Source organism: Otolemur garnettii, unplaced genomic scaffold, assembly GCF_000181295.1.
Source record: "Otolemur garnettii isolate 467f Iridium unplaced genomic scaffold, OtoGar3 scaffold00072, whole genome shotgun sequence".
Classification (NCBI taxonomy): Eukaryota; Metazoa; Chordata; class Mammalia; order Primates; family Galagidae; genus Otolemur; species Otolemur garnettii.
The window spans coordinates 6,072,295-6,098,978 of NW_003852467.1; the positions used below are offsets into that span (position 1 = coordinate 6,072,295).

At 38.0% G+C, this 26,684-nt stretch overlaps 1 protein-coding gene across 3 annotated transcripts in view; it reads left to right on the plus strand.

The window, feature by feature from the left end:
- DMD (dystrophin) overlaps positions 1-26,684 on the plus strand; it is a 2,307,273-nt gene that overhangs the window by 2,232,709 nt on the left and 47,880 nt on the right. For all 3 annotated transcript variants that reach the window (XM_023515448.1, XM_023515449.1, XM_012807596.2), the window contains 7 exons: positions 3,752-3,918; positions 6,293-6,404; positions 7,753-7,889; positions 8,578-8,616; positions 12,958-13,023; positions 14,142-14,207; positions 16,930-17,088. In XM_023515448.1, the coding sequence (XP_023371216.1) occupies positions 3,752-3,918; positions 6,293-6,404; positions 7,753-7,889; positions 8,578-8,616; positions 12,958-13,023; positions 14,142-14,207; positions 16,930-17,088 (746 nt within the window). The remainder of the gene's footprint in view (positions 1-3,751; positions 3,919-6,292; positions 6,405-7,752; positions 7,890-8,577; positions 8,617-12,957; positions 13,024-14,141; positions 14,208-16,929; positions 17,089-26,684) is intronic.

Below are 26,684 nucleotides of genomic sequence, written 5' to 3' on the forward strand. Positions count from 1 at the left end.
CACTTAGAGAACTAAAAATAGACCTGCCATTTGATCCTACAATTCCATCATTAGGTATATACCCAGAAGATAAAAAATCACATTACAATAAAGATGTTTGTATCAGAATGTTTATTGCAGCCCAATTCATAATTGCCAGGTCATGGAAGAAGCCCAAGTGCCCATCAATCCACGAGTGGATCAATAAACTGTGGTATATGTACACCGTGGAATACTATGCATCCCTAAAGAAAAACGAAGACTTTACCTCCTTCATGTTTACATGGATGGAACTGGAAAATGTACTTCTTAGCAAAGTATCACAGGAATGGAAGAAAAAGTATCCAATGTACACAGCCCTTCTAAGAAACTAATTTATAGCTCTCAAAGATACAACTTAATTCTAGCCCAAGAATATGGGAAGGGGGTGGGGAAGGAGAGGGAAGAAGGGTGGCTGGGTGGGGGGAAGGTGACCGGAAAGATCACCTATATTTCTGTCTAACGAGGGTACAAGTGAACTTTTCTAGAACTAGAATATAAATGTTTTGACACAATGACTATGCAAATGACGTGAAATTTATGTGAACCAGCTTGATGAAAGTATTTCAAAATGTATATGAAAACACTACACTGTACCCCATGTTTGCATTAATGTATACAGCTATTATTTAATAAAAGAAAAAAAAAGATTAGCCCATATCACTAAATCCCAAAACCAGAGATGCTGACGTGGATGTGGAGAAGATGGAGAGTCATTTTGTAAAGGACAGTGGCTTAGTTTGCCTTATGGTCATGTCCCATGAGAAACAAATAAAAGGAATAGGTATGAAGAAGTATGAACAGACATGATAGCTCTGGTTAAATATGTAAAGTGCTGTACGAAGGCCAAGACCACCTGGGTTTCTGGTCAGGTGGATAATGTTAATACCTCCCACAATAGCAGCCGTGGTTCTTGCTATGTGCCAGACTCATATGTCTTTCATTTATTCGTGTAATCGTAAAATAACCCTATGAGGCAGACCCTGTTAATATTTCCACTTTATAGCAGAGAAAAATTAAAACAGAGAGATGAAGTTCATTTCCTAAGGCCATATAGCCACTCAGTGGCAAAACTGAGATTTGAACTCTTGGTTTTACTCCAAACTTCTGCTCGTAGCCACCATGCTGGTGGATTTCAGCTGAGAGGGGGTGAAGCACTTTTGACAGGGCTATCTGTCTACACACAAATGTTTAAGATCTCCCTTTAAAACACTACCACCATGGGTGGTGTTTATACAGCACCTGTTAAAAACACCCTGGCATGGGGTGAGAGTTTGGAATCTATAAATGCTGAAGGTCTTACAGCTCTGTGGTCTTATATCCTCTGAAAAGGATGAATTGACTTGCGTGGTCCCTTTCATCTTTAGGTTCCATAATTCCTTTTTTAAAAAAAATTTCCACAAAGTAACTCTGTGATGGCACTCTACACAGAGAAAAGTGCTCAATAAAAGCTTTTGATCAGAAGTTTGAACTGATACCATTTTGCAGCTAGGAAATCCAAGGTTAAACAGTTTGTTCTAATGTTGTTAAATTTATAATTAGGGGTAAAGACTAGAGTGCTGCTGAAGTGGCTAGTGTTAGAAGCCAAATGACCTATCAGCCTATAAACCCTACTGCCTTTCTGTCTGAAACGTGGGTACATCATCCTTTATTAGCAAACCCAGTTCCAAGAGAAGCAACATGGGTTGCAGTTGAAATACCCATTATTTGTGTGATGCTAAGTATCCCATGTCATATATTTGGTTGAAATTGGTCATGGAGTAAGTAGTACCCCTTGGTTCTTGGCAAAAGCAAATGAAAATCATCTCCGGAGAAAGCTCTTTCATTCTAGGGCTCAACATATCACCCGAAAATATGTTTTAGGTCAGTGTAATACGTAGTAAAAAATTAAGCACACGAGAAATCTAGGTGAGTGAGAACCAGTAGAAATGGACAGATCCACAATAATCACATATTTTTGAATTATTAAAGTTTTTTAAAGCTATGTTTATGCTGGTAAAAAATAAAAGATAACCTTGGAAAATATCTCAGGGGGCTGGGCACAGTGACTCACGCCTGTACTCCTAACACTCTGGGAGCCTGAGACGAGTGGATAGCTTGAGCTCACCAGTTCAAGACCAGCTTGAGCAAAAGGCAAGACCCCCGTCTGTTAAAAATAGAAAAACTGAGGCAAGAGGATCGCTTGAGCCCAAGAGTTGGAGGTTGCTGCAAGCTATGATGCCACGGCACTTTATCCGGGGTGACAGCTTGAGATTCTCTCTCAAAAAAAAAAAAAGAAAACAAAGTAAAAGTGATGACCTTTAAAATGACCAAACAAAATTTCTGGATATTAAAAAATACAGTAATCAAAATTTTAAACTTTATGGGTTTATAAGAGACTGGCTGCAGCCAAAGAGAGAAATGAATACCCAGACAATAGATCAGAAAGCATTATTAATAATGAATCACAGAAGTTAAAAAAAGTGGAGAAGGGGAAACTAGGGAAGGCCTGTCATAGAAAGAAATGGAAATTGAGAAAGTCTAAGATTTATTCAGTAGAGTTCTACAGACAAAATAGAGAGTGAATGGAGAAGAAGCACTATTTGTTGAAGTCATGACTGAGAACATTCTAGAACTGGTTAAAAACTCGAAGCTACATGTTCAAGAATCCCAGTGAATCCCAAGCAGTCTAACTAAAACCCTAGAAATATAGCACAAGACAGGAAGAGGACAGATTACCCTCGGGAGCACCAGTCATCTTTATTTCTGATGTATCAATAGTAGCAACAAAGCGAGATTAAAAATATATTTTAGTATGCTAAAACAAAATAGAAACAAACAAGAGCCCCCAAACTGTTCAATCTAGGATTTTTATACTCAATGACAATAGCTATCAAGAAAAAAACCCAACAGGTTATTTTCAGATGAACAGAATTCAAGAATTTGCCACCAAAAACTAAAGGAAATTCTAAGGGATAGCCTTTAGGCAGAAGTGATCTCAGATGGAAGATTGAGAGGGAAGAAGCAACATAAAGTAAAAGTGGTCAATAATGGGGTAGTCTGTCAAGCAATATGCAAAATTAAAAATGCAGTCTTGCAGGGTTAAAAAAATAACAGCATAGCATTAAATTGTATGACGACAGGCAAACCTGAGAATCAGTAGGACTCTAGGAGTCCTAAGCCAGCTCTCCTGCCAGGTGTGTGGCCTTTGAAAAGCTCCTTCTCTGACTTACATCTCAGGTTTCTTGTCTGTGAAATGAGGCTTTGGAACCAGATGAATTTTAAAGCTCCTCCTTATGAGTCAGTGAGAAGTAGATTTTCTAGGAAAAAAAAATCAGTTCCTGATTTGCTGCTGTTTTCTTTCTTCCTCTGAAATTTTCAATAAACACTTGCATTTCACTTCTAGCTAACTTTTCTATATCTGTTCAAAAATAGGAGCTAAATATAATCTTGCTCAGGTGTGTATTTTGCTTTACTTTTCCCATTTGTTGCTTTGGTTTTTGTTTTGCTATCATCTAATAGCCAAAAAGAATAATGGCAGTTTACCAAAGCCTTTGAGGATAGGTAGATGGCTCTTTGTGGATGTTGGGAAGACATTGGTAGAGACAAGCTATGAAAAGCCAGCCTTGCTGTGAGACTGTTCTTTCTTTCTTTCTTCTTTTAAGTTATTACCTGCATTGACATATGCCCCTTTATTTTCTCACCTCTTCTTCTTGTGTCTTTTTGCCCTCCTCTCTTCCTCCTGTCTTTGCAGGCTAACAATAAGCCGGAGATAGAAGCGGCCCTTTTCCTAGACTGGATGCGACTGGAGCCCCAGTCCATGGTGTGGCTGCCTGTCCTGCACAGAGTGGCTGCTGCAGAAACTGCCAAGCATCAGGCCAAGTGTAACATCTGCAAGGAGTGTCCAATCATTGGATTCAGGTATTAGGAGCAAAAAAAGTCATTCTTCCCCCTTATCATTTCTCACCTTTTTATAACCTGATCTTTAATCTCCTATTCTGGTTGCTATTGGTTTGTTCCTCTCCAAGATGGGAGAGAAGGTGATTGGGCGGGAACATCGATCATTCCTGTCACTCCCCTCACCACTGGGTTATTTTGGTGGATGTGACTTATTGGGCTGCTGTCCCTTTCCACCTTCACTCAACTCAAAGAGCCACATTTTTGGTTGAATGAGACGGGGTACCTGTCACCGTGGAAGTATTACAGATTTAAGCATACCTCCTCCTTCTTGGAACCAAAACATTTTTTCCATCTCTTTCTTTTTTCTTGATCTTTTCTGTATAGGGAAACTATCCAAGAATCAGTAATAAAACTGAGAGATGATTCTATTCTGGGAAGAACCGTCTTGGTAGCCCCATCTCTTATTCACTTCGTACCACCTTTTTTTCCCCCTTAAGTAACAAGAATTGTTTCTGGCATTCTAGAATTTGCTGCTTTATCTGTGAATCTGATTACACTGTTTGTATAGTATGCTAATAAACTTCTAAAAGAATAAAAAGTGTGCCAGTACACGAAAGATCCGTACAGCAGCTAAAAAATCTCAAAGAAAACATTCCTGATAAGTTTAAAGGTGAAAGAAATAGGAAACAGGTTATTATTTTGATCTCCTTAAAATGTCATGGAGGCTAAATCTTTAGCCTTATCGACCTCTTTGGAGAGACAGAATATTTTTAAACACAACTACAAAAGGGACTATATACCTAACAGATTCAACAGTTGTGACCTGGTTGTTTGTACCCTCACAATAACCTAAAAGTAAAACAAAAAAAAAAGAATATTGGGGCGGTGCCTGTGGCTCAAAAGAGTAGGGCACTGGCCCCGTATGCCACAGGTGGCGGGTTCAAACCCAACTTCCGCCAAAAACTGCAAAAAAAAAAAAAAAGACTATTGTTAAAAAATTTAATCTTATTTAGCAATAATCCCAAATCCTAATTCTGAAACCTAGGCCTGTGCGAATCCACTTAGCAGCTGATTAAATGCTCTTGCCCAGTTATGCTTAGACTTGTTTTGTAACTTTATTTTCTAAGAACTACTTTGCACTATTGTGGTGCTGTTTGTTCCTGGTGCTCTTCCTCTGTTAGCGTTTATCCTTCCATGCTTCATACTGTTTGAAAGACACTTAAGCAAAACCTTTGTAAGTTTTGAAAGCCTCAGTAGACAGTAGTTTGTAGGCAGTGCTTCCAAAAGATACCCTCTTTCCTTCCTGGTTTTTGGCAGGTAAAAATGATGGCTCGGGGGTGGGAGAAGCCACAGGTAACTACAGTACGTTTCTCACCTTTCTTTTCTCCGCTTCTTTAAGCTAGGGGGATTTGTATACAAAGGAAAACTTTATGAATTAAAAAAGGAAAATGCTCCGGAATCCGAGGGAGCACTGTCACCTTCAGTTCTTTTGCCCTTATCAAATTATATTATTTTAGTCCTCAGTACTTCTTTTCCCTTCTCCCCTCCCCTTGAAAGATGCTTGGGATCTAAAAATGTAGCTTTTCTTCCAACTTCCCCATCTGTGACATAAGAAAAACATTTATTTGAATTGGCTGAGGTTCTTATCTGAGAAAGTAAAAGGAAGAGGGAATAGGAAACAGAGGACAGGATTCTGAGAATGGGAGGCAGTGTACCACCTAGCACTTACAGATTATAAATTCTTTCATCTAATCCAAATTTTATCTTTTCTTGAGGCTTCACTTGTCATTTGTGGATAATGTGGCAAGGGATTTCAGAAAAGAAAAAAGAGATAAAAGAGACCATCCGAGTGATTGTTTTGAAGTTGAATCACGTCAGTCAATCTGAAAATATAATTAAAAGCAAGATTTGTTTTAATTGAGAGTTCTTCAGTGTCTCTTGTCTTATGAAATTGCTTTTTCTTTATAATTTTTTGAAAGTAATTAACATCAGAAAAGTTCTGTCCCTATGATGGGTAAGGGGCATGCACCACATCAATCTCTCTCCCCTGGAAGTTCTTTTAAATGTATTTGGTCTGCCAAAGACTGGAGGTTTGCCAGTCCCTTCCGACTTAATCTCAAAGAGTTCCTAGTGGTGTTTAAATAAGAGCTGAGTTTTTCTTCCCTCTTTCCCTATGTTTATAGGATAATGTTTCTGCCAAAATGTTTTGATACTGTAGGAGTAAGGCACCAGAGAAATCTGGAGGTAGGCAGTTAATCATTTACCTTGTGGGACTAATGAACATTGCATTCTGTTTCTAGAATTGCGACAATGTGGTAGAAGGTTTATTAAACAGTGTTCTTGGGGAATTTGATTCGAAGAGATACAGATGTGTTTGTTTTTGTTTCTTTACCAGGTACAGGAGTCTAAAGCACTTTAATTATGACATCTGCCAAAGCTGCTTTTTTTCTGGTCGAGTTGCAAAAGGCCATAAAATGCACTATCCCATGGTGGAATATTGCACTCCGGTAAGTTAGGCAGCTCCCTGGCGTGGGTGTGTGTTCACCTGGGATAAATTCCAGTGGTGTATAGGATTGCAGAGCATGTGTGTTGCTGTGATTTCTAAGTTCCCCAGATGTTCCTCAGCAAAAGTGACTCTCAACTGTAGGCTCCAGGACTTACTCCAGCCCTCGTGCCTAGGGGGAGGCCTGGCACATGTGGAACACGATCGACCCTCAATCAATTTCGTTGGAACTCTGTCTCAACAAAAGAAAAAAAATAAATATTGTTGAATGAATAAATGGGGTTTTCTTCTCTTTGCATGGTTGTAGGGAAGATGTTTTCACATTCATTTTGCACAGCCCTAGAGGTTGTGTGGAAAGGTCTATGGCCATGAGGCATGTTCGATATGAGGGATCGAATTTACCCCTAAATTCATAACTTTTTAATCATGTTGCTCACTTTTTATATGGCTTATATACTCACAATACTTTAAAAATGTGTTTTAGATACTTACACCAACTAAATGCTGGGTGTTTGCCTTTCAAACTACTCTGTGTGAAATATTTTTATCCCCTCGTTATACATGAGGACTTTAAGGTCCTGAGGTTAAATACTTTGCCCATTTTTCTATATGGAGAAGAGCCTTCTCCTTAGGTGCTGTTTTAGGAAACTGTTCGGCAAAGTGGCAAGGGAGGGCATAGACTTGGCAGCCAGACAGACCTGAGTATAAATCTTACATTCTCTAAACTTTGGTTGCTTGCTATGTAAAGCATGATCTGTCGCCTAGCTATACTGGCATTACCTGGGAGCTTGTTAGAAATGCACAGCTTCGGCCCCAGCCTCTGACTTCTTATACATCAAAGTGTAAGAAGCTCTACATTTTTTCTTCCATCATCAGGGTGATCCTCCCATATATTTAATTGTCTTTTATTCTCCTTACAAAGATAGTGATGGAGAATGTACCATGCTGTGAATGGACTGATATGTAGTGGGTGAAGCATGATGTCATTGTGTCTTAAATCGTTTACAAGAGATTATAAAGTGGTAAAAGTTAAGGTCAACTTTTTGACCTGAAGACTTCTATTGGTTAGCCCTGTAGCTCGTATACTTCATTTATTAATGATGACAACTTTTTGAGGTATTATTGCCTCCATTCTACAAATGATCAGAGCCTCACAGAGGTAAATAACTCACCCATGTTAGTCAACACCAGGCCTGGTTTCAGAGCCCATTTTTCTGATTCCAAAGCCTTTGCTTACAACTCCCACACTCTCCTTAATTGCAAAATAAGTGCCATGTGGCAGAAGATGGCAGTGATCCTTTTTTTGAAATTGTACTCTTCTAAATCTGATCTCACTATGACTTCCCTTTCAGACTACATCTGGAGAAGATGTTCGAGACTTTGCCAAGGTACTAAAAAACAAATTTCGAACCAAAAGGTATTTTGCGAAGCATCCCCGAATGGGCTACCTGCCAGTGCAGACTGTCTTAGAGGGGGACAACATGGAAACGTGAGTAGTGGCAAAAGCAGAACAGACTCTTCTTCAGTGTGTACTTGAACTTCTCTCTGCTCAGCACCCTCCTTCACTCCTAAATGCAAACAGTCTCTTCTTTCTTTTTATTTCCTTTAGCTGAAAAAGAGAAAAACAAGCTGATGTTCAGTTGCCATTTTCCCACATCTCCTGACAATTACTTTTTCCAAAAGTTAAACTTTGTCACACGAGGAGGGGGGGGACCCACAGCATCCACTAATTACCTTACAAAGCTTTTAAGAAATATGGGACTGTTTACAAATGAGTGATTCCAATATTTCATTTTGATTTTCCTCCCTCACAAATCAGTAGATGTGTGTCTTTTTTGTATCTGATTGTGTGGTCACGTCTAGTCACTTTTTTCTACTTGGGAGAAAATAATAGTCGCAGGAAATGACTTCACAGTAAGTAGTAATGATTCTCATGATCAAATGGATAATGTTTTCACCTCTTTTAAACCTACTACTCTTTTTTTTTCCTGTAACTCTGATGGCAATCACACAACTGTTTGTTTTTCTTTTAATTCACTTTGCACCTTTGTTTGGCTGTTGCTTTCCATAGTTCATACTCAGTTAGTTGGATTTTATTTATTTTGGCTTCTCTGTAAATTTTTTTGTGGCTGAGTTTGCCTGTGTCTCTCTTCACCACCTCATTTTTTGTTTTGCAGTCCGGTTACTCTGATCAACTTCTGGCCGGTAGATTCTGCGTGAGTACTTTTGCTGAAGGGTGCTACTACCACCAACACATTCGCTTGCTTGATTGTTTAAAAATTTCTCTTCTATTTGTTTTGTTTTCTTTTAAAGACATATTCATTTCCCTTCCTTTATTTCAATTTTTTTTTTCCTTCTCTTGATGAGACTTTGAGAGTACCTTGTACCACAGATCAGGAGAATCAGAGTGGGATTTTTCAGGTCCTCTACGTGGTAAAATCCTAACCAGCAGAAATTTTGGCCTGAGTTAAAATTAAAATCAAAGAAATTATAGGGGTTTTAGCTGTATTCCTGGGAGATGTGTTTCTTTATTTCTTCAAGTAAAATCAAGGAAGCCTCCTGATTGTATAATCACCTATCTTCTTTAGCCATATTTCTTGAGATGCAATGCTTTTAGGACCTTCAAAAGGATGATGGTTTATTTCTTAGGGCCTGTTATAAACGGGCTGTTAAAAATCAGCAGAATTAATTTTATAGTTGATGTTGAATTTGGTGGAATAATTTCAATAAGATGTGTGGACTTTTTTAGCCAGTTATGCTATGCTATTTGACTAATATTTATATACCGGGTTTCTAAATTTTAAACTAAACTCACTTTGTTCTCCTTTCCAAACTAAATATGCAGTCATAAACAGTTATACAGCTACTGTAGGAAAAAAGTATACTATAGTCTTTGCTATTACTATTGGTAGTGTATTAATAATACTAAATCAGATACCAGCAGACGGTTGATTTATCTCAGAGTTGATAATGTTAGAAAACTCTTGGGGGCCTTTGATTATTAGCAAACTAAGTACCTGTTTTAAAAGTACATTACACAGGTTTTTTTAAAACAAATTTTTGTTATTTCAATGTATACTTTATTAAAATATTTATTTAAAGTCAGATGGCTGTATTATATTAATATATAAAGGGAAAATGGCTGGTTTAGGAGATGGGCTTATATAAGAATTCAATTTATTTTTATCGGGTCTTTTTTATTGTTCTACCATGTAATTTAATTTAAACTATATCCTTTTTTTAAAACCCTGTAGTGATAAATGCAAACTATTAATTGAGGTTTATTTTAAGTCTTTATCGGCCTAGAGGAAGTAGAGGCTTCCCTTTCTTTAAACTGCATTATCATGGCTCTTAATTTTAAGATGTGGTAGCTATAAGTAGTGAATTATCTGATTTCATTAATCATCATGCTTAAACAACTTTTAGAGTTATTTAGATTCAATTATGTTCCCTGTATATTGGCAATTGTTTTTCCTGACCCAGGTAATCTGTTCATAGAAGTTACTACCTTTCATAAATAAGAAACTTTTTAAAAATTGCTATACTGAAGTACTCAGCTTGATTGGATTCTTATAAGTAAATGGATTTTCTCTGTCTTGAAATAAGTTTAACCAAGTAAGAACCCTAAAAGACAAATATGCCAAAGAATAATTTTTAAAAATGAGTGGATCAGTGTAGCACAAAAAAAAGGGCAAAGATTAACTAAAGTTCCTTGAAAGAACAAGTCGTGCATATGCTGATGGAAAAAATTAAAACTATGAGTTTAAGATGAAAGTAAACTGATAGTTATAATTTAAGTAGAGGATGTTTATCTTCCCTAAATTTTGAAGCACTTTAAAATTGATATTATCTTTTATTAAAATAACTTATGTTTAACAGCTGAAACACAGCACTAATCTACCTTTTTATGAAAAGTTTGTTAGATTATTTAGGAATAGTGGGAAGTTCTAATTTTGAAGAAAAAGATAAACTGGGCAGATTGAAGTCTGCATTTTCTGTAATACCAGTGATTTTCTTAAAGTCTTTACTCATAAGATTTATAAATATTACATATAAAATATGTCATAAAGTTATCCTATTTGAGCATAAGAACCAGTTCCTAGCGGATTTTGTTTTGTAAGAATGCTATTAATTCCCGAGCTTAACAAATTCTATGACAATGAAAGGATTTAATCCATTGAATATAGATCTCGGAATTTTTAAGTGTCTCGAGATACAGATGTTTTGGTTTTCCTTAGGACAAAAGTCATATTTGTCTGTGTTTATCATAGTGTCTTAAACTAACCATGCGTAGGTCTTTTATATTGTTTGTCCATAAGTAAAACAGTCAAATAATATTCTTTCAAATATTCTACCTAAATGAATGTAAACTTAATAGCCTTTTAACACAAGAGAGAAGATGGTGATGGGCTGGATGGAATTGGCGGAGTCGGTGATGAACTATAGTATGAAGGAATCCTTCGGGATATATGGTTTTGTGTTTAGGAAGTGGAAAGAGGGAACAGTATTATTACCTTCCATCGGAAGTGTTTTAGAAGGCTTTGCACTTCATTTTGTTTCTGGACTAAGTGGTTTTGTATTTTTACTAATTCTTGGTTTTTAAATGATTCTTTTTGGACCAGTACTCCCTTTTGGCTCATTTTCTGATTTAACAAGTGCCTCTTTTAGTGTTTTGGTTTTTTTCTTTTTATAAACGTTTCTGGTTATTGAGTTCTTGTGCTTGTGTATGCTGTGATAGGTGCTATGTACATTAAGAAGAAAAATAACATGAAATTATCCATGAGCCTAAACATTAAAGCTCTTTATAAGATTTCCTGTATAAGATTGTATTAAAGTGTTTTAGATTTATATCCCTACTTTTCTTGGTGTAGTTATGCTTCAAGGTCTTAGGTTTTATACTCTTCCAGTGTTTCAACTATTAAAAGGAAAGCATTGCTAATATATTTTCCCCAATAGTGGGCTTTTAGCTTATAAAAAAATGTGTTGCTGAAGGATCGGTCTGTTCTAGAATGTAGTGCTTATAAGACAAATAATCCAAGTATTAACTTGTCTGGATCTGTAGTGAAGATTTCCAAACAAACCTTAGCATTTGTCTAGTTAACGGGCTTTTCCAAAGTTCTGGAAAATGAGCAGATTAACTCTCCAAAACTATACCGAAGATTCACATGGAAACCTTTGGATCTGCCTACTCATTTGAGTAGTCATCCTTTTGTTTCCTTATGGAAATCATTTGTAATTCATTCCAATTTGAAGATGATTACACTTGACCTTCTGACATTGATTTCATAAGTAAAACCTTTATCTCTCAGGGAAGAAATCCAGTTCCCTAGTTATTTGCTGTAGTGTGTTATAATTATCTTATGATAATGTATGTTCATTAAGAAATACAAATTTCCAGCACTTTTCTTATGTAAGCCTTGCTACTGTTGGTAACTACATTTTATCTTTTTTTTTTTTAATGTAAGAAAAAACAAACATATTCTCCTTAGTATTCAAACCAGGTCTTTCAATGCTGCTTGGACATGGGGCTAAACCAGAGTACTCACTGAATACATTACTGTTGATTTTTGGATTCGTGCCTTTACCTACGGGCTTTCTGTGTCAGCAGAGAAATGGAAGAGACCTTTTGTCCTATTCCAATTAAAACAAAAAGCACAAGCCCAAACTGGTTTTCAAACCATATGAGTTTTTTTCCTAAGGTTCTTTTTAAAAATTCTATAAAAACTTTAAGGATAATTAATAGATCAAATATGAAAGGGTGAAAATTTGTTAACCCTAGTAAAATTCTAGCTAGTACAGCTAAGAAGAGACAGGTTTTTATGTACAAAAAAGAATATAGATTATTCACACCTCTTGTTTTCCCATCTGTGTTTAAGCACACGATATCCCTAATAAGAAATGTTTCAGATATTATAAGATTCTTTAAATTGAGTCATTCTTTTTTGAAAAGTCACAATATAATCTTGGGTCATTCTGTTTTGTTCTCTAAAGTAGTAGTATGGTTCTATTAAACTGGGAGATGCATTTCTGCGTTATAAAACTGCATAGATTAAGACATTTTGATATATCAAATTTTAAGGAGTCTTTGACTGAAGTAGCCCCTTTGAAGCCAAAATAATTACATGTAAATATACTATGTAGAGTTTCCATTCAATAAAAAGGCAGTTAATAAATGGCACCAGTATAAACTATTTAAAATGTGAAACCACATAGTGCCAACACAATTTCAGAGCTATGAGATATGAGAAATTATAAAGTAGGGGGACAAACTGCTATATAGAAAGTGACTCCCCAACCTTTTCTATAACTGAAACTTTTCCAGAGAAGTTTTTTATCTCCGTAACTTTTGATAAAAGCAGAAGTATGAAGAATTCTCTCTCAAACTGGGATTTTAACTACTTGATGATATTTAAGATAGAGGAATAACTAAATGTGTACATTATCTATAGACTTAGAATCAAAGCATGTTAGGCCATGTTTATATCATAACTGTGTGGTGGGTTTTCTTCTCCATTAATGGATGGTATCTGTAACTAATGACATTTTCTGCCTTATAGGCCTGCCTCGTCCCCTCAACTTTCACACGATGATACTCATTCACGCATTGAGCATTATGCTAGCAGGTATGAGACTAGTTGAATGCCAGGCCAATATTGATTGAAATAACTAACCAAGGAAAGCTAACCTATAATAATTTTTTAAAAATCTTTTCTTTTTTCCCCGATCTTGTCTGATTTCTACTAATCAACTTGCCCTCTAACTTGCATGCCATCCCACTTGCATGTTGTTTTTAGACACCAACAAGAGCATTAGTCCAGAACAATCTCCCTAACCCTGGCCTTTAAACATTTCCAGTAGCCTTGTTATGAATTTTTTTTTTTAATACTGGACACATTTGCAAACTTGGCTTGTAAAACGTTTCACCTCCTTAGAAAACTGCTAGACTAGATAATAATACATGAATTAAATACTGTATTACGTAGAGACTAGGAGAGCATCAGTTTTCCAATTGTGTGTTTCTTTTGATACACTGTAAAGAAGAAAATAATTAATTTTCCTAATCCTTGGACCTTTCTGTTCTACCTTCCTTGTGTTTGAGATAATTTTTTTTTTTACCTGAAAACAAAATTACGAATTGTAAAATATCTTATGCTTGTGAAATGAATCTGTAAGACTTTGGTTAACTTTTTTTTTAAGTTGTAAAAAAAATCTTTATTATTGTCTGAGGTGAAAGAGATTTTTAAAGGTAAAAATTGGTGGCAGAATGTTTAGAGAGCTTACTGTACATCCGTCCCGTATGAATAGTCTAACTGCTGGACATGCTTATCGTGGGATAATCGTGGGAAACATTAGCCTAAGTCTGTCATCAGTAGAATGCAGTAACTGTGTTAAAAGACGAGGAATAGTGCAAGGTAGGGAGGGCATTTGTTGTTAGGGAAGGTTTTCTTTTGAAAACAAAGACCTATTCTCAGTGAAAGCAAAATCGATCTATTGGAGGAAAACAACCAATGAAATACCACGCCCATTAGAATTTATATCATACATGTAAAGCTCCTGACAAGTTGTGGTCTACCACACACTGCCTCAAATGGTTAAGCCAACACATACATCTTTGAATTTGAAGGATTCCTTTCTCTTCTTGCCCTGATTTATCCTTTAGTTTTCAGGAATGTTCGATTAGGTCTTAAATAGATTCTAAGAAGTCACATAAGTTTTAATGAGCTTTTACGTTTTTTATCAGGCTAGCAGAAATGGAAAACAGCAATGGATCTTATCTAAATGATAGCATCTCTCCTAATGAGAGCATGTAAGTATCCCATCTCTTTTTACAAAATGTTCCTGACAATGAAATTGCTTTGAGGGATTTAGAGGTAGGATAGCACAGGATATAGGAATCAGCATCATACTCATTTGCTCTTTCAAGGAGCCATTCATTGACTTTTATTCTTTAATTCAAAAGCCTGGCATGGAATGAGCTCATCCAAATTCTGGCATGACTGGTATTCCAGAGTAGCAAAAACAATTGACCTTATTCTTATTTAAACTTATTTCGTACCGTATTATTACAAATTGCAGTCTCAAATACTTATATTAAATGCCTATTCCTTGGCCAAATCTGCCACATATTTAAAGGAGTAGGCCATGAATTTTAAAGTGATGGCTAAGCAGTATTTTCTCCACTCACAGGGAATGGAAAGATGATCTTGTAATAGCATTGCTATTTCCACGTGGTAGGTTAGTTGGGCTTTTTTCTTCAGAAGTCCAAAGTAGTAGATTGTTATGATTTATCATTTCCATAAGGTAAATCAAGTGAGGCATTTTGGCGAAGGGTTTTCAGCGGAGAGAATACAAATTCAGGTTGTAGTTTGTTAGTTGGCTGCTAAGCCATCCCTGTTAAACTTGAGGGAAGGAGATAGAGTGGTGTTCAACGTGGCCGAGAACACAGCTGTGGCAGGGAGACAGGCCACATTATAGAGTAGGGGCCCAGAGGAACATTGCTGTGAACCACATAAATGCTGGCCAGGGTTGGAGGTGGAGAGAGCAGCTGAGGAAGCAAATATGAAGGAAAAAATTAGCATCTGCCACCGGAGTAAATAATTGAGAAGAAGTCTAGTCCAAGTACAATGATGATTTTAGTTTGCCAAGTTAGGAATATCTTACCCATCTTGTCATGAAGAATCTAGGTAAAAGGAAGAATGGTAAAATGTATCAGATGTAGTTGGTGTGGCAATCTACAGTTATGTACAGATGGGGAAAGGGCCTTCATGAGGATCAGGCCAAGGGAAACAGGGTAAAGTGGCATTTATATATATAAGTAGTTACTGAAAACATGAGGCTACATCTTCTCATCGGGCACATAAAGGCTATCAAGGTAATAATAAAGAGTCACATCAACACTCAATCATTTGTATATAACTTAGTTCCTTTTCCCAAACATAACTATGATGCCTTCTCATCCTTAGCTATAAGAACAACCTTTAATGGTGTTAATATGTAAAATATTTTGACGGGAAAATGTGTGAGCAAAGAATTAACCAAATATACATGGCTTGAGTAATTTGCTTCTTTGGCTCACTGATTTTGATACTGGAAGCTCTAACACATTCAGATTAATTCAAGCTGTAGCTATACAACAGTGGTTGTCATTGACTGCCTGAGAGAACAGTGAAAAAAGTATAATTACAACTATATGTTAGAATTAAACACAGGAAGTTCTAGTAATAAAACTACAGCATTTCAGAAGAGGGATAATATATTGGATAGGTGGCAAACTACTTTTTTTTTTTTTTCATTTTGAAATGAAATTTAGCTGTAGCTCATTCCAAGGACATAAAATCCATTTGGACTCAGTGTTGGATGGTAAAAATCATGGTATTTTAGGGACAGGTTTGGGGAAGTGGTTTGGTGAATTGATTGACTTCACTTCAATGTTTGTTTTGAATGCCCAATAATTATTTTTAGTCAGCTTTTCACATCTCAGCCATCTGGCTTGATGGACCAAAATAATAATTTAAATCAGGAGGACTTTTTTCTAAATACCTGATTTTTTTCAACATAAGATTAAGTGGGCAGAGCGAGAGAGAGAGATGAAAGTATCATCCCAATAATATCTAAACAGAAACAAAAAGTTTGAGCATCTCATTAAGAGCAAAATGAAAGTCTTTAACTCGGAGGTAAATAGTGCTTTGGAACAATGCATTTAGAAGTTTCACTTATATATTAGAGAGTTCCTGGTTTCTAGAAAAGATTGCAGCTGTCCACCCTCCCCCCGCCCTAATAACCTTTTTTGCCTCCTTTCCCCCCCAGATTAATTCTTAAAACTATTATAGATCAACAACAAAAAAAAAGACTAAAGAATTAAATATTACAAAAAGAACTTCTGAGGAATGAGTTGTTTGGCCTTCTTTTAAAAAGCCTTCCTGGCTTTTCTCTGAATTTTTGTTTTCTACCTAAACAATAATGGAATGAAGTAATCACTTATCTCCAGTTTGATTATTGTTATCCTCTTGCTTCCATGACTTTTATGAGTTAGAACTGGCTTACAAAGCCACACTTTTTGGTTACATTGCTTTGTACTTAAAAAAGGTATTTACTGTCTTATTGTAAGGGCTGCAGTTTCTTTCCTAGTCAGTATCAACAATAGTGTGGCTTAGTGAACAGATTATCTCAACAGGCTTGATAGCCAAAGCACTATATAGCCATTATTACGTCTTTTATAATTTATTAACTATTAGCTAACCATTGACATAGAGTCCCAGTATTTCTGCCATTCTGCCTTTCATTTATGCACGTAAATAGGCCAGTCCATTTCATTTGAAAATTTGAGCAGGAAACACTTTGAATTGTCACTGGTAGGATGGTAGACCACAACCTCAACAGTAGCAAAAAGGTCTTTAGAAGCAGGAACAAAGATCGAATTAATTGTTAAGAGCAAATAAATGTCTATTTTCAAATACACACCTGAGTCCCTGACCCCCAAAGCAAAATAAGGGGGGGAAAAAACCAAAACCTTTGATTTTATTTTCCAGAGATGATGAACATTTGTTAATCCAGCATTACTGCCAAAGTTTGAACCAGGACTCCCCCCTGAGCCAGCCTCGTAGTCCTGCCCAGATCTTGATTTCCTTAGAGAGTGAGGAAAGAGGGGAGCTAGAGAGAATCCTAGCAGATCTTGAGGAAGAAAACAGGTGAGTTTTCTTTCTAGTTTGTCATTGGTATGCAGAGTGCATACACTTGCACACGTAGCAAAGTGCCAGGAATCTTCACTTAGAGTCATTCTGTGTCTAATTGTTTTCTGAAATAATCTGTTTAGCTCCATTTGCAGATTCTTTTTTGTTATCGGAAAGAAGAAACGAATGCCATAGTACAATCAAGAACTCATATTTTAGGTGTCAAGGAATTAATGCTTATGGTGCTATTTGATTTGTTGCATGTGTCTGCAAGGCTTTGATTTTATATTTGAGAATAGAATTTAAGAAAACCAGGTAATTTTAACTTTATGATTATATAAGCTTTACATGTGTTTGGCCATATTATCTATCTCTAACATTTAAGATAGTAGATTCGCTGGCTTGATCATATTTGGGACAAGATATTTCATCTTATTTTTCATCATCAAATGCAGACATCACTTACGCTCACCATCATAGCAGACTAGTGAGACAGTTCCAATTGTCAGCCATCATCTGCAAAAGATGGTCACGTAAAAGTAACAGAAATTGTAGAAGAGGAAAAAGAGTAAAGAAATCTCACAGCGACTGCATGCGGAGAGGACAAAGATGTAAAATCAGGGCTATTACCTGGTGTCAGGGTAACGCTAATCATTGGGCTATTACTTCTGTATTACATTTTTCCTATCCTAGGTCCCTTCATTTAAAAGATCTTTGCACTTCTCTCACACTGTTCCTTCTTCAGACACATGCCACCAGGCAAGTCTTTAGAGTGGCTGTTGCTCCAATTTATGGGACTTCAGCACTTTCATCTCTTTGGTTTAGCCCAAGGCACCAAGACCTCTTAATATTGACAACAGAGTGTGTCTGAGGCCAGTGCCCTCAGGGAATATGTCATCTCAAGATGAAAAAGCAAACTGCCATTCATCCATTGCTTCCTGCTGCCACCACCTGCCTTCTAGCTCTTAACACCTCTGATCTGTGCATAGCTCCTTATCTAGTTGGCTTCCCCTTAGTTTCTTTCCCACCTCCGAGAAATCCTCCATACCGAGTAGGTGTGCATCTTCCCAGAACCAAGTCCCATCATGGCATTCACCCTTCATTGGATTTCTGCACATAGAAACAAATCTAGCTTCTCAGCTGGGTGTTTAAAACCTTCCACAATTTCCCCTTGACCTGCTTTTTCAACTCCTTCTTCTTTGGTGCTCCCTGTGTCCTGGCCATGCTGTGGTAGCTAGTATTTCTGAATATATCCTCCTCTCATCCACTTTCTGGGTCAAGCACAAGTTTGCTTCTCAGCCTAGCTGCTAACCCCCATGCCTCCATTGTCATATCTGACAAAGGTGTCTTACCCATCCTCTGTGACATTGCTCACAGAGCCCTGCTAGATCCCTGCAGTTGGAAGAACTCTATCTTAGCCATGTATTCACAGAATATTTGGGGCTTTTCTCAGAGAACTCCGTGACAGTTTGCCTTTTTCTCAGTTATTAGCAGTGCCTCAGCCTAATGAGATAGTGGGTGCCTTTGGGGCAAGGGCTATGTCACAATCATCTTCATGTCTCCTGTAGTACTTAGCAGAGTGTAAATATTTAACGGGTACTCTGAAAATGTTCAGTGAAAACCTGTGAATACAGCAAAAATATCACATGTGTACCATCCAGGAAATAAATTGAGCTATTTTTTTTTTTGGTTTGTTTTGATAACTTTATTTTTTACCTCATTTTTGAGATCCTTTGGCAGTGAAACCACGGTAGATGAAACATTTCCCTCTGCATTATTGAGAATAATCAGTGGTATCCATGTATATTAAATCTTTAATTACCATAGCAAAGCCAAATTGGAAGAAAAAGTTAGAACTGATACTCTGAATAGAATTTCATGTTACTGTGGAATAAATACAGTTTTTTAGTCTACGGCTGTTGCCATGTATAATGTGTTTTTATCCCATTGGTCAAGAGATCCGCCTTGTTTATTGTTTGTGTGCTCTCCTCCATATCATGGCAGCTGGGTCAAAGAACATTAACGAGTACTGATAACTATCATTGATATGTCATTCTGTCATTTTAAGTATGTTAATATATTTTAGGTCGTTTAATCTTCCTACAAGCTCTATCAAGAAATCTCCTTTCTGTGAATCAGAAACAGGCTCAGAGCAGTTCAGGTAGCTTGCCTCTGATCTCATAGTCAGCCAGAGGTAGAACTAAATTCAAATTCAGATATTTCTGACTATAATAACCCAACTCTACACTGGACCAGAGAATAAAGAAGAGTCGTTCTATGTGGCATAGTCCCTAAAATGTTCCTTAATGTGAGGAAATATATAAGGACTAAGTGTCCCTGAATAAACCAGTTCATCTGCTTGTAAATACAGTGGTAAGCACATTACCCTGGAAGATATCCAGGGCTAGTCCCCAAGAATGGGATGGTTTGTTCTCCAAAAGAAAGAAAAACATTGCACCAGGGCTGTTTAGAGCTCCGAATGAGGACGCTGGTGTTAATGGAAGTCTTTCTGAAAGTTATCTTGACCTTCAAGAAAAGGTCAAGATGCGCTTCCTTCTTTTCCCCTCCACGCTGTCACATTTTGGCCTCCTGCCAAATCCCAAAGCAATGTCTCTACAGGGCTTCCATCCTGAAAGACAGCCTGTGTGGTTTCCTTTGCTCTCTCCTCTCCTGTCTTCTTTATAGTTCTGCAGAGGAAGCTTCACGGCCATAGCTGTGCCTTCAGGCCCCTTGCATTCAGGGTTCTCTAAGGGGATTTTAATTTGCCATTTCCTGTTTTTCCCCTGAGAAAACCCGGGAAGTCACTAGATGCCCTTTCTCTGTACCGGCATCGCTGGCGTTTGTAACCTGACAAATACAAACATACTTTTAGAGAAAATGGGAAAGGATGATTTAAAATAGAGGTTGCCTCAGATTCTTTAGATGTCTATTTACTACAGATATGTATATTTTGTGTTCCTTTCTACAGTAGTTATAACTTATCGCCAAGTAACAGCAAAGGGTAGAGGCTTGGGGATTCCATTCCTGACTAGATATGTTATTAAATTCTGTTAATTTTTTTTTTCATGACGCCTCCTTTCCCCTAGGAAAACAAAGGATGGATATTTTAGAACTGTCTCAAGGGTATCTTATCTCTGTCTTTAGAACTCCATTTTCCCAGTCGTTGCACAAAGCATTCAATAAATATTTGTTGAATAAATGACTTGAAATGAAGCTGCATTTATTTTAACTGTAGCACACATGTATGTACTTTTGACGAAAATTCTTTAAAAAACCCAATTTTGTAGAGAAAAGCCTTTCAGGGGCTTTTTTGTTTTGTTTTGCTCACTATTCAAAATACTTCCCTTTTTCAAACTGCCTTGATGAGCACCAAGCATTACTTTGTCATAAATTTAGAATGTTAAGAATCCATTTTCCAAACCCTAGGCACTAAGCATATATGCCTCTCCGCATTGGCAATCTGATTCTTGGTTTGTGCCACCAAGATAAGGCTACATCTCTGAGCAAAGTGAATCTCTCTGAGTTAGTCTCTCTCCTAAGTAAGGACAACTAATGGCAATAATGAGATATCCAGTCCGCATAATATCCCACATTACTATAGGTTATTTTGATTCATCTGTATTTGATAGGGAACAATTAAATGTTGAGAATGTGCCCCCATTGCTGTGTCCTTAGCATTGCAAACTCAAGGTTTAATTTTCTTCCTGCATAGATTAAAACCTGCAGTCTCTTGACTTAAATCTATAGTGTTCAAATGCAGAGATGTATTTTTCTCTGCACTGCTTGCTCTGAAAGTCAAGGTATGATCCTGGCAATGAAAAGGTAGCCTTAATGAAAGACAAAGACACATTGTCATTCTACTACCTGCATAGCAATAGATTAGATTGTTCCCAGGTTGAAGTTGAAAGTTAATTTATGTTATTCGCAGATATACAACAAGAGGGAACTCTGTGGCTTCTTAGTACCTACTCAGCACCTTTCATATATCTTGTTTTGGGGCGATCAGACCTTATGAAGTCTAGATTTGCGTTTTCTCTTGTTTCTTTAAATTCCTCCAATGATTAAGCAATATTAATGTATATATTCAAAGAAGCTCTAGATGAGTTACTCTTACCACTGAATTAAACTAGCTGGAAATCATGATTCTGTTGCTTTACCTTGTAAATGACCTGATTTGATCTAGCAGTTATCAAATTTGCAGCCTCAGGACATCTTCATTCAGTGTCTTTCATTAGGTCTTTGTGTGTATCTGTGTATCTGCTGGTGAGAAGATAGTCAAGATGAAGGGAAGCTAACTAGGGTAGGGGGCATTCCCAGGGAGGAATATTAACCGAGGTGTCAGGGTGAGGAATAGCAGAGTATATTTAGAGAAACTGCAGTTGTATTACTTTTTGGAGATGAGGCTGGCCAGATCTCCAAGGCCAGGTTGGGAAGGGCTGGGGAATTTCTCCCTCCTCTCCTAGTACAGGGAGCCACGCCAGGAGCGGTGCTCTTATATCGACATTTATATACGTCACTTAGGCAGATGTATACAGGGTGACTTGAACACTACTGGAACAAGGAAATCAAGTTGGGGGGTTGCACGGCAGCTAAGGAAAGAGATGATTAGGGCCTTAAGTTAGGTAATAAAAATGGAGCAGACAGGCTAGATTTGAATGATATTCCTGGGGAGGGGTGGAACTGTTTGATTTGGTGGCCCCATAAGTCTGGGAAAGGAAGAAATGATTGCTAGGTCTGTGACGGCATTTGTAGCTGGGATGGATAAGTCAGGAGAAGTAGCAGCAGATCAGTCCTTTTATTCGACAATAACGGTAGAAGTCCTTCCTGCAAGGGCCAAGGAGCTAGAAGATGGTAAATAGGGCATGGAGGGATGGAGTTGAGGTCATGGTGACATCCCCATGAGTAAATATCTGATGATCTGTGAGAAATAAAACTTTAAAGTTCGCAGGAATAGCAGGGCCAGAAGTATTAGGTCTGTGGGTCACCAGCTCGCAGGTGGTCGTTGAAACAGTCGGAGCAAATCTATCTACCCAAGGCATCTATAGCAGAAGGAGAACACTGGGTGTGGTATATCTCTAGAAGATTTGACATTAAAATGTTTATTTAATAGCTTTTCTTTTTTTCATAGAGAATATATGCAAATTATACAAAATCCAAATGGTCTAAAAAGGCTTAGAAAGAAGAGTCTTTCTTCACCCTTATCCCCTGGCTGTGGTGTTACTACGTTTATTGATTTCTTGTGTACCCTTCCAAAGATGTTCTCTACACATGCAGATATTTACCAATATATTTGTGGTGGTTAGGATTACTTCTCACAGTACTGTGCAGTGCTCCCTCTGCTCTCTCGTTTTACTTAAAAATCCCTAATTCCTTTTCACATGCCAGAGGAATGTGCCAGAAGAAGAGAGGAGGAAAGCTGAGGAATGATGGGCACATTTTCCCAGAGGAGGAGGAGGGAGAGAGGTTAAGGCAACTAGGCGATAGGAGGAAGTAGTGGCCTCGATTGGGAAAAGGACCACCTCTGAAAACAATGCAATAGGTGAGGAATTTAGAGTAAGGTGAAAGGGGGCGCCCTTGCATAAATAGGAAAATACCTAATCCAACAATTTCCTAGTATCCGCTAAAGATCAATCCTATGAGTCCTCTCAGTAACAGGCACCCCATGGGAGTTGTGTTTTGCACAACTTCTAAAAAAGCTGAACAGAAGGAACGAGATATAAATCTTTCTCTTTCAAAATTGTTTCTGAGGATCTGCTTTTACAAAGATCCTGAGTAAACAGCAGGAGAAGAGGCTTCAGCCATATCTCAAGGGCAGAGCTACGTGTCCTGTGATAATCTCAATAATCCTGTCTCCAAAGGAGGTTGGGGGGGGGCAGCTCTTGGACTTGGACATCCTCACAGTTTTTATCTACCTGCCACTGAGAAGAAAGAAGAGGATAGAGCAGTTTACAGCAGTTTCTCTCTCTATACTGCCATCTTTACAGCCCCCTTCAAAAGCCTCAGTAGCTGGTTTTCAAGGCTATCTCATTCTTCCTTTTCTGTCTCTGTGCTGGATCTCCCCCCTCTTCCCCCCAGGGAAAGTAAATAAGCTTCTTTTTTCTTTTTCTTTTTTTTCTTTTTTTTTTTTGAGACAGAGCCTCAAGCTGTCCCCCTGGGTAGAGTGCTGTGGCATCACAGCTCATAGCAACCTACAACTCCTGGGCTTAAGCGAATCTCCTGCCTCAGCCTCCCAAATAGCTGGGACAACAGGCGCCCGCCACAACGCCCGGCTATTTTTTGGTTGCAGCCGTCATTGGTATTTGGCGCCCCGGCTGGATTTGAACCCACCACCTTAGGTGTATGTGGCTGGTGCCTTAGCCACTTGAGCCACAGGCGCCAAGCCAGCTTCTTTTTTCTATCTCTTTATCTTTGTGTAGAGAAACCTTTCCCAAAACAGGTATACACTAGCTTTCCACCCTAACTAAGGAGGTGAAGGGGGGTGAATAATGGAGTGAATGTTAAAATGTCCAGTAGACATCATTGGAAATTAGTAAAGACTGGTCTCCGCAGCTGTTCCCACATTTTTTAAAGTTGATTGGGGGAAAAGAATAGTATATGAGCCATTTAATGAAACTAGGCATTCGTGTAGGGTGACCAGACGTCCTGCTTTTGGCGGGACAGTCCCGCTTTTGAACAATTTGTCCCGTGTCTTGCAGGGTTTTTAAAAAGTCCCGATTTTTGGAAAGAATGCACGAATTGGAAGGAGAACAGGAAGGGAGTATACATTTTTCAGCTACCATGTGGCTATTTCACCAGAATATGAGTTTTATATTATTTTTGTTAATTTTATAATGTTAAACTATAATAATAACAAATAATTATTGAGACGTGATTATCAAGAACTGCTTATCAAAGTTTGCATTGTTGTCAGGCCCTGCCCTGCACTGCCCCCTGCCCCGCCCCATTCCCCCCCCCCCCATGTGGTCCCGCTTTACAAATGTTAAAATCTGGTCACCCTACATTGGTGTCACTTGGCAACAGAGGGCCCCAAAACAAAGGGCTGAAGAGCTTTCTTTAGGTAAAAGGAGCTGCTTTGAGCATCTAGTCAGACAGCCAAGTGCTTTTATAAAGAGGATGAAGAAGAGCTGAAGGGTGCACACTTCACATTAAAGAAGCTGTGGAGAAGTGGGTCAGCCATCTCGGCTCTACTCGGGCAAGGAGGACAGTTACATGTGGTGGGTGGAGTAACCATGATTCAGGGGCTCAGTTTCTAACTAGCAGAGCCAAGGTAATGAAATTTGCCTCAGTGTATCCAGAGTTAAAGGCTGGGGGTGCTAGTTCATGATATCCAGTTCATGAGAATGAATGGATAACCCATAATAACAATTTATTTCACCTTATATTCTGATTATCTCTCTCCCCCTTTTTTTCTGAGACAGAGTCTCACTATGTTGCCCTCGGTAGAGTGCTGTGCTGTCATAGCTCACAGCAAGCTCCAGCTCTTGGGCTTAAGCAATTCTCTTGCCTCTGCCCCCCAAGTAGCTGGGACTACAGGTGCCCACCACAATGCCCAGCTATTTTTTTGTTGCAGTTGTTTAGCCTGGGCTGGTTTCAAACTCGCCACCCTCAGTGTATGTGGCTGGCGCCGTAATCACTGTGGTATGGGTGCCGAGCCTAATTATCTCTCTTTTTAACTACCTTGTTATAGTAAATGTTCACATATTGAGGTTACCTTAAAGCATTTTGGGGGAACAGCACTGGGTTTAAGTACAAATACTGGAGCTACTAAAATTAGGAATAGAGACATATATATTTTTAGAGACTGGAGTTGTCACTGTACTCTAAGGTCCTGTGTCTTACAGTCCAGCATCTTAGAAATCCAAATAAAAATCGAGTTGTTTTTTGGTGAGCTTAGAATCTTGTCATTGGGAAGTTGAATGGTGTCAGAGGACTGCTTCATACTACAGAAAAAATAGAAGTAATCCTCTGGCGATCAGAATAGTCACATCTTACAGGTATGGCTGTCATCTCCCTAAAACAGGCTGGTTAAGAGCTGAGGTTCTTACAGTCCAATTTCCCTTTTTAGATTTTCCAGGAAGAGCCTCACCCTTTTGGCCTTCATTATCAGACCATCCCACTACAGTGGAATTGATTATGGTCATCACTTTCGTTTTGATTTTGGATTACTATAAGGGTACATACAATTAGTTTACATTGTTTACATTTATAAGGTGAAGCCCAAGTTGTAGTTGTGACCTTCACCCAGCACCGGAATCTTCATCGCAGCCCACTTTACAATTGCAAAGATGTGTAAAAAACCCAGGTTATAATTTTCTTTAGTTAACTTTCCAGGCCTGAGGATGTAATTGCATTCAGTTTTGCAGATAGTTACTGAACTGAATACGGAATGTAGTTTTTAAAATTGCAGGGATCACAAACATAAGTAAGCCTCAGTTCTTACCTTCATGGAGCTTAAAATTTAATAAAAGACATTAAAGCATAAACCATTGATAAGAACCTAGTATTTAAAGTGCTTTGGGGGTACAAAGGTGAATGATTAATTCTGGGGGATTAGAGATACCTTCACGGAAAAGAATCTAACGTTGAAGACTGAATAGGAGTTCTCCAGGCTGAGAGAGGGGTAAGGAATGACTTTTCCAGACTAATGGAACAGTGAATAATGTGTGTCATGGAATAAGAGAATAGTGGAAAAGTAGGTATCTTTAAACTATTGTTTAAAAGATTTTATGCATCTTAGGAGTTTTGATTTTATCCTGTAAGCAGTTGAATAGTGAAGACTTTTTGAGGAGGGAAAGATTGAGAAAAAATTTGTAGACAAGGAGCTTAAGCCATGCAGACTGGTAGAAGTATACTGGGACAGTCTATTAATAGATGGCCACGTTCTTCAGCAAGTAAAGAAGGAATGGAGGAGAAACTGGAAGGTTACAGAATGAACGAGGCCAGGGGAGGAGGAGGGAGAGGAAGGAACCCGATGATAAGGAATTTTTTAATTTGGAAACTGGGAAATGATCATTTCCGGTGCACATAGTAAAAATAATTAAGTTGCAAATGGTCTGTATGTGGAGAGAAAGAACTACATATCAAGCATACTGAGTTTGGTTTGCCCAAGGACATTCAAGTAGAAATTTCCTATATTGACTTTCTGCATTCACTTTTCAAAAGGGATTTCAAAAAAAGAACGGGCCTCAGCCCGAAGATTCTTGTACCAGAAGGAATAAGTCAGTGAGCACCATAGTTATTAACGTAGTTAATATAATAGAGCATCACATTTGGTCTAAGCTTCCCCGTAGCCAAGGAGACTAGAAGAAACTATCTCTTAATGTTGAATGCAGAAGCACTCAACATCCTAAAGAAACATTATGGTTTTCCTGGTAACAACGAAAACAAATAATTGTCCTTTGAGCGCTTGCTATGTACTATTCTTAAGTACATGTAACATCCTACTTAATCCTTAAAAGAGCCCCACAAAGGCACATCTATTTCCAGAAGATGGTGGCAAGGTGATGATGTATGCTTCATATAGTCAACAAGAAATGGGACCTATATTCAAACTCGGGTGATCCTGAACTTTTTTTTTTTTTTTTTGAGACAGAGCCTCAAGCTATCCCCCTGGG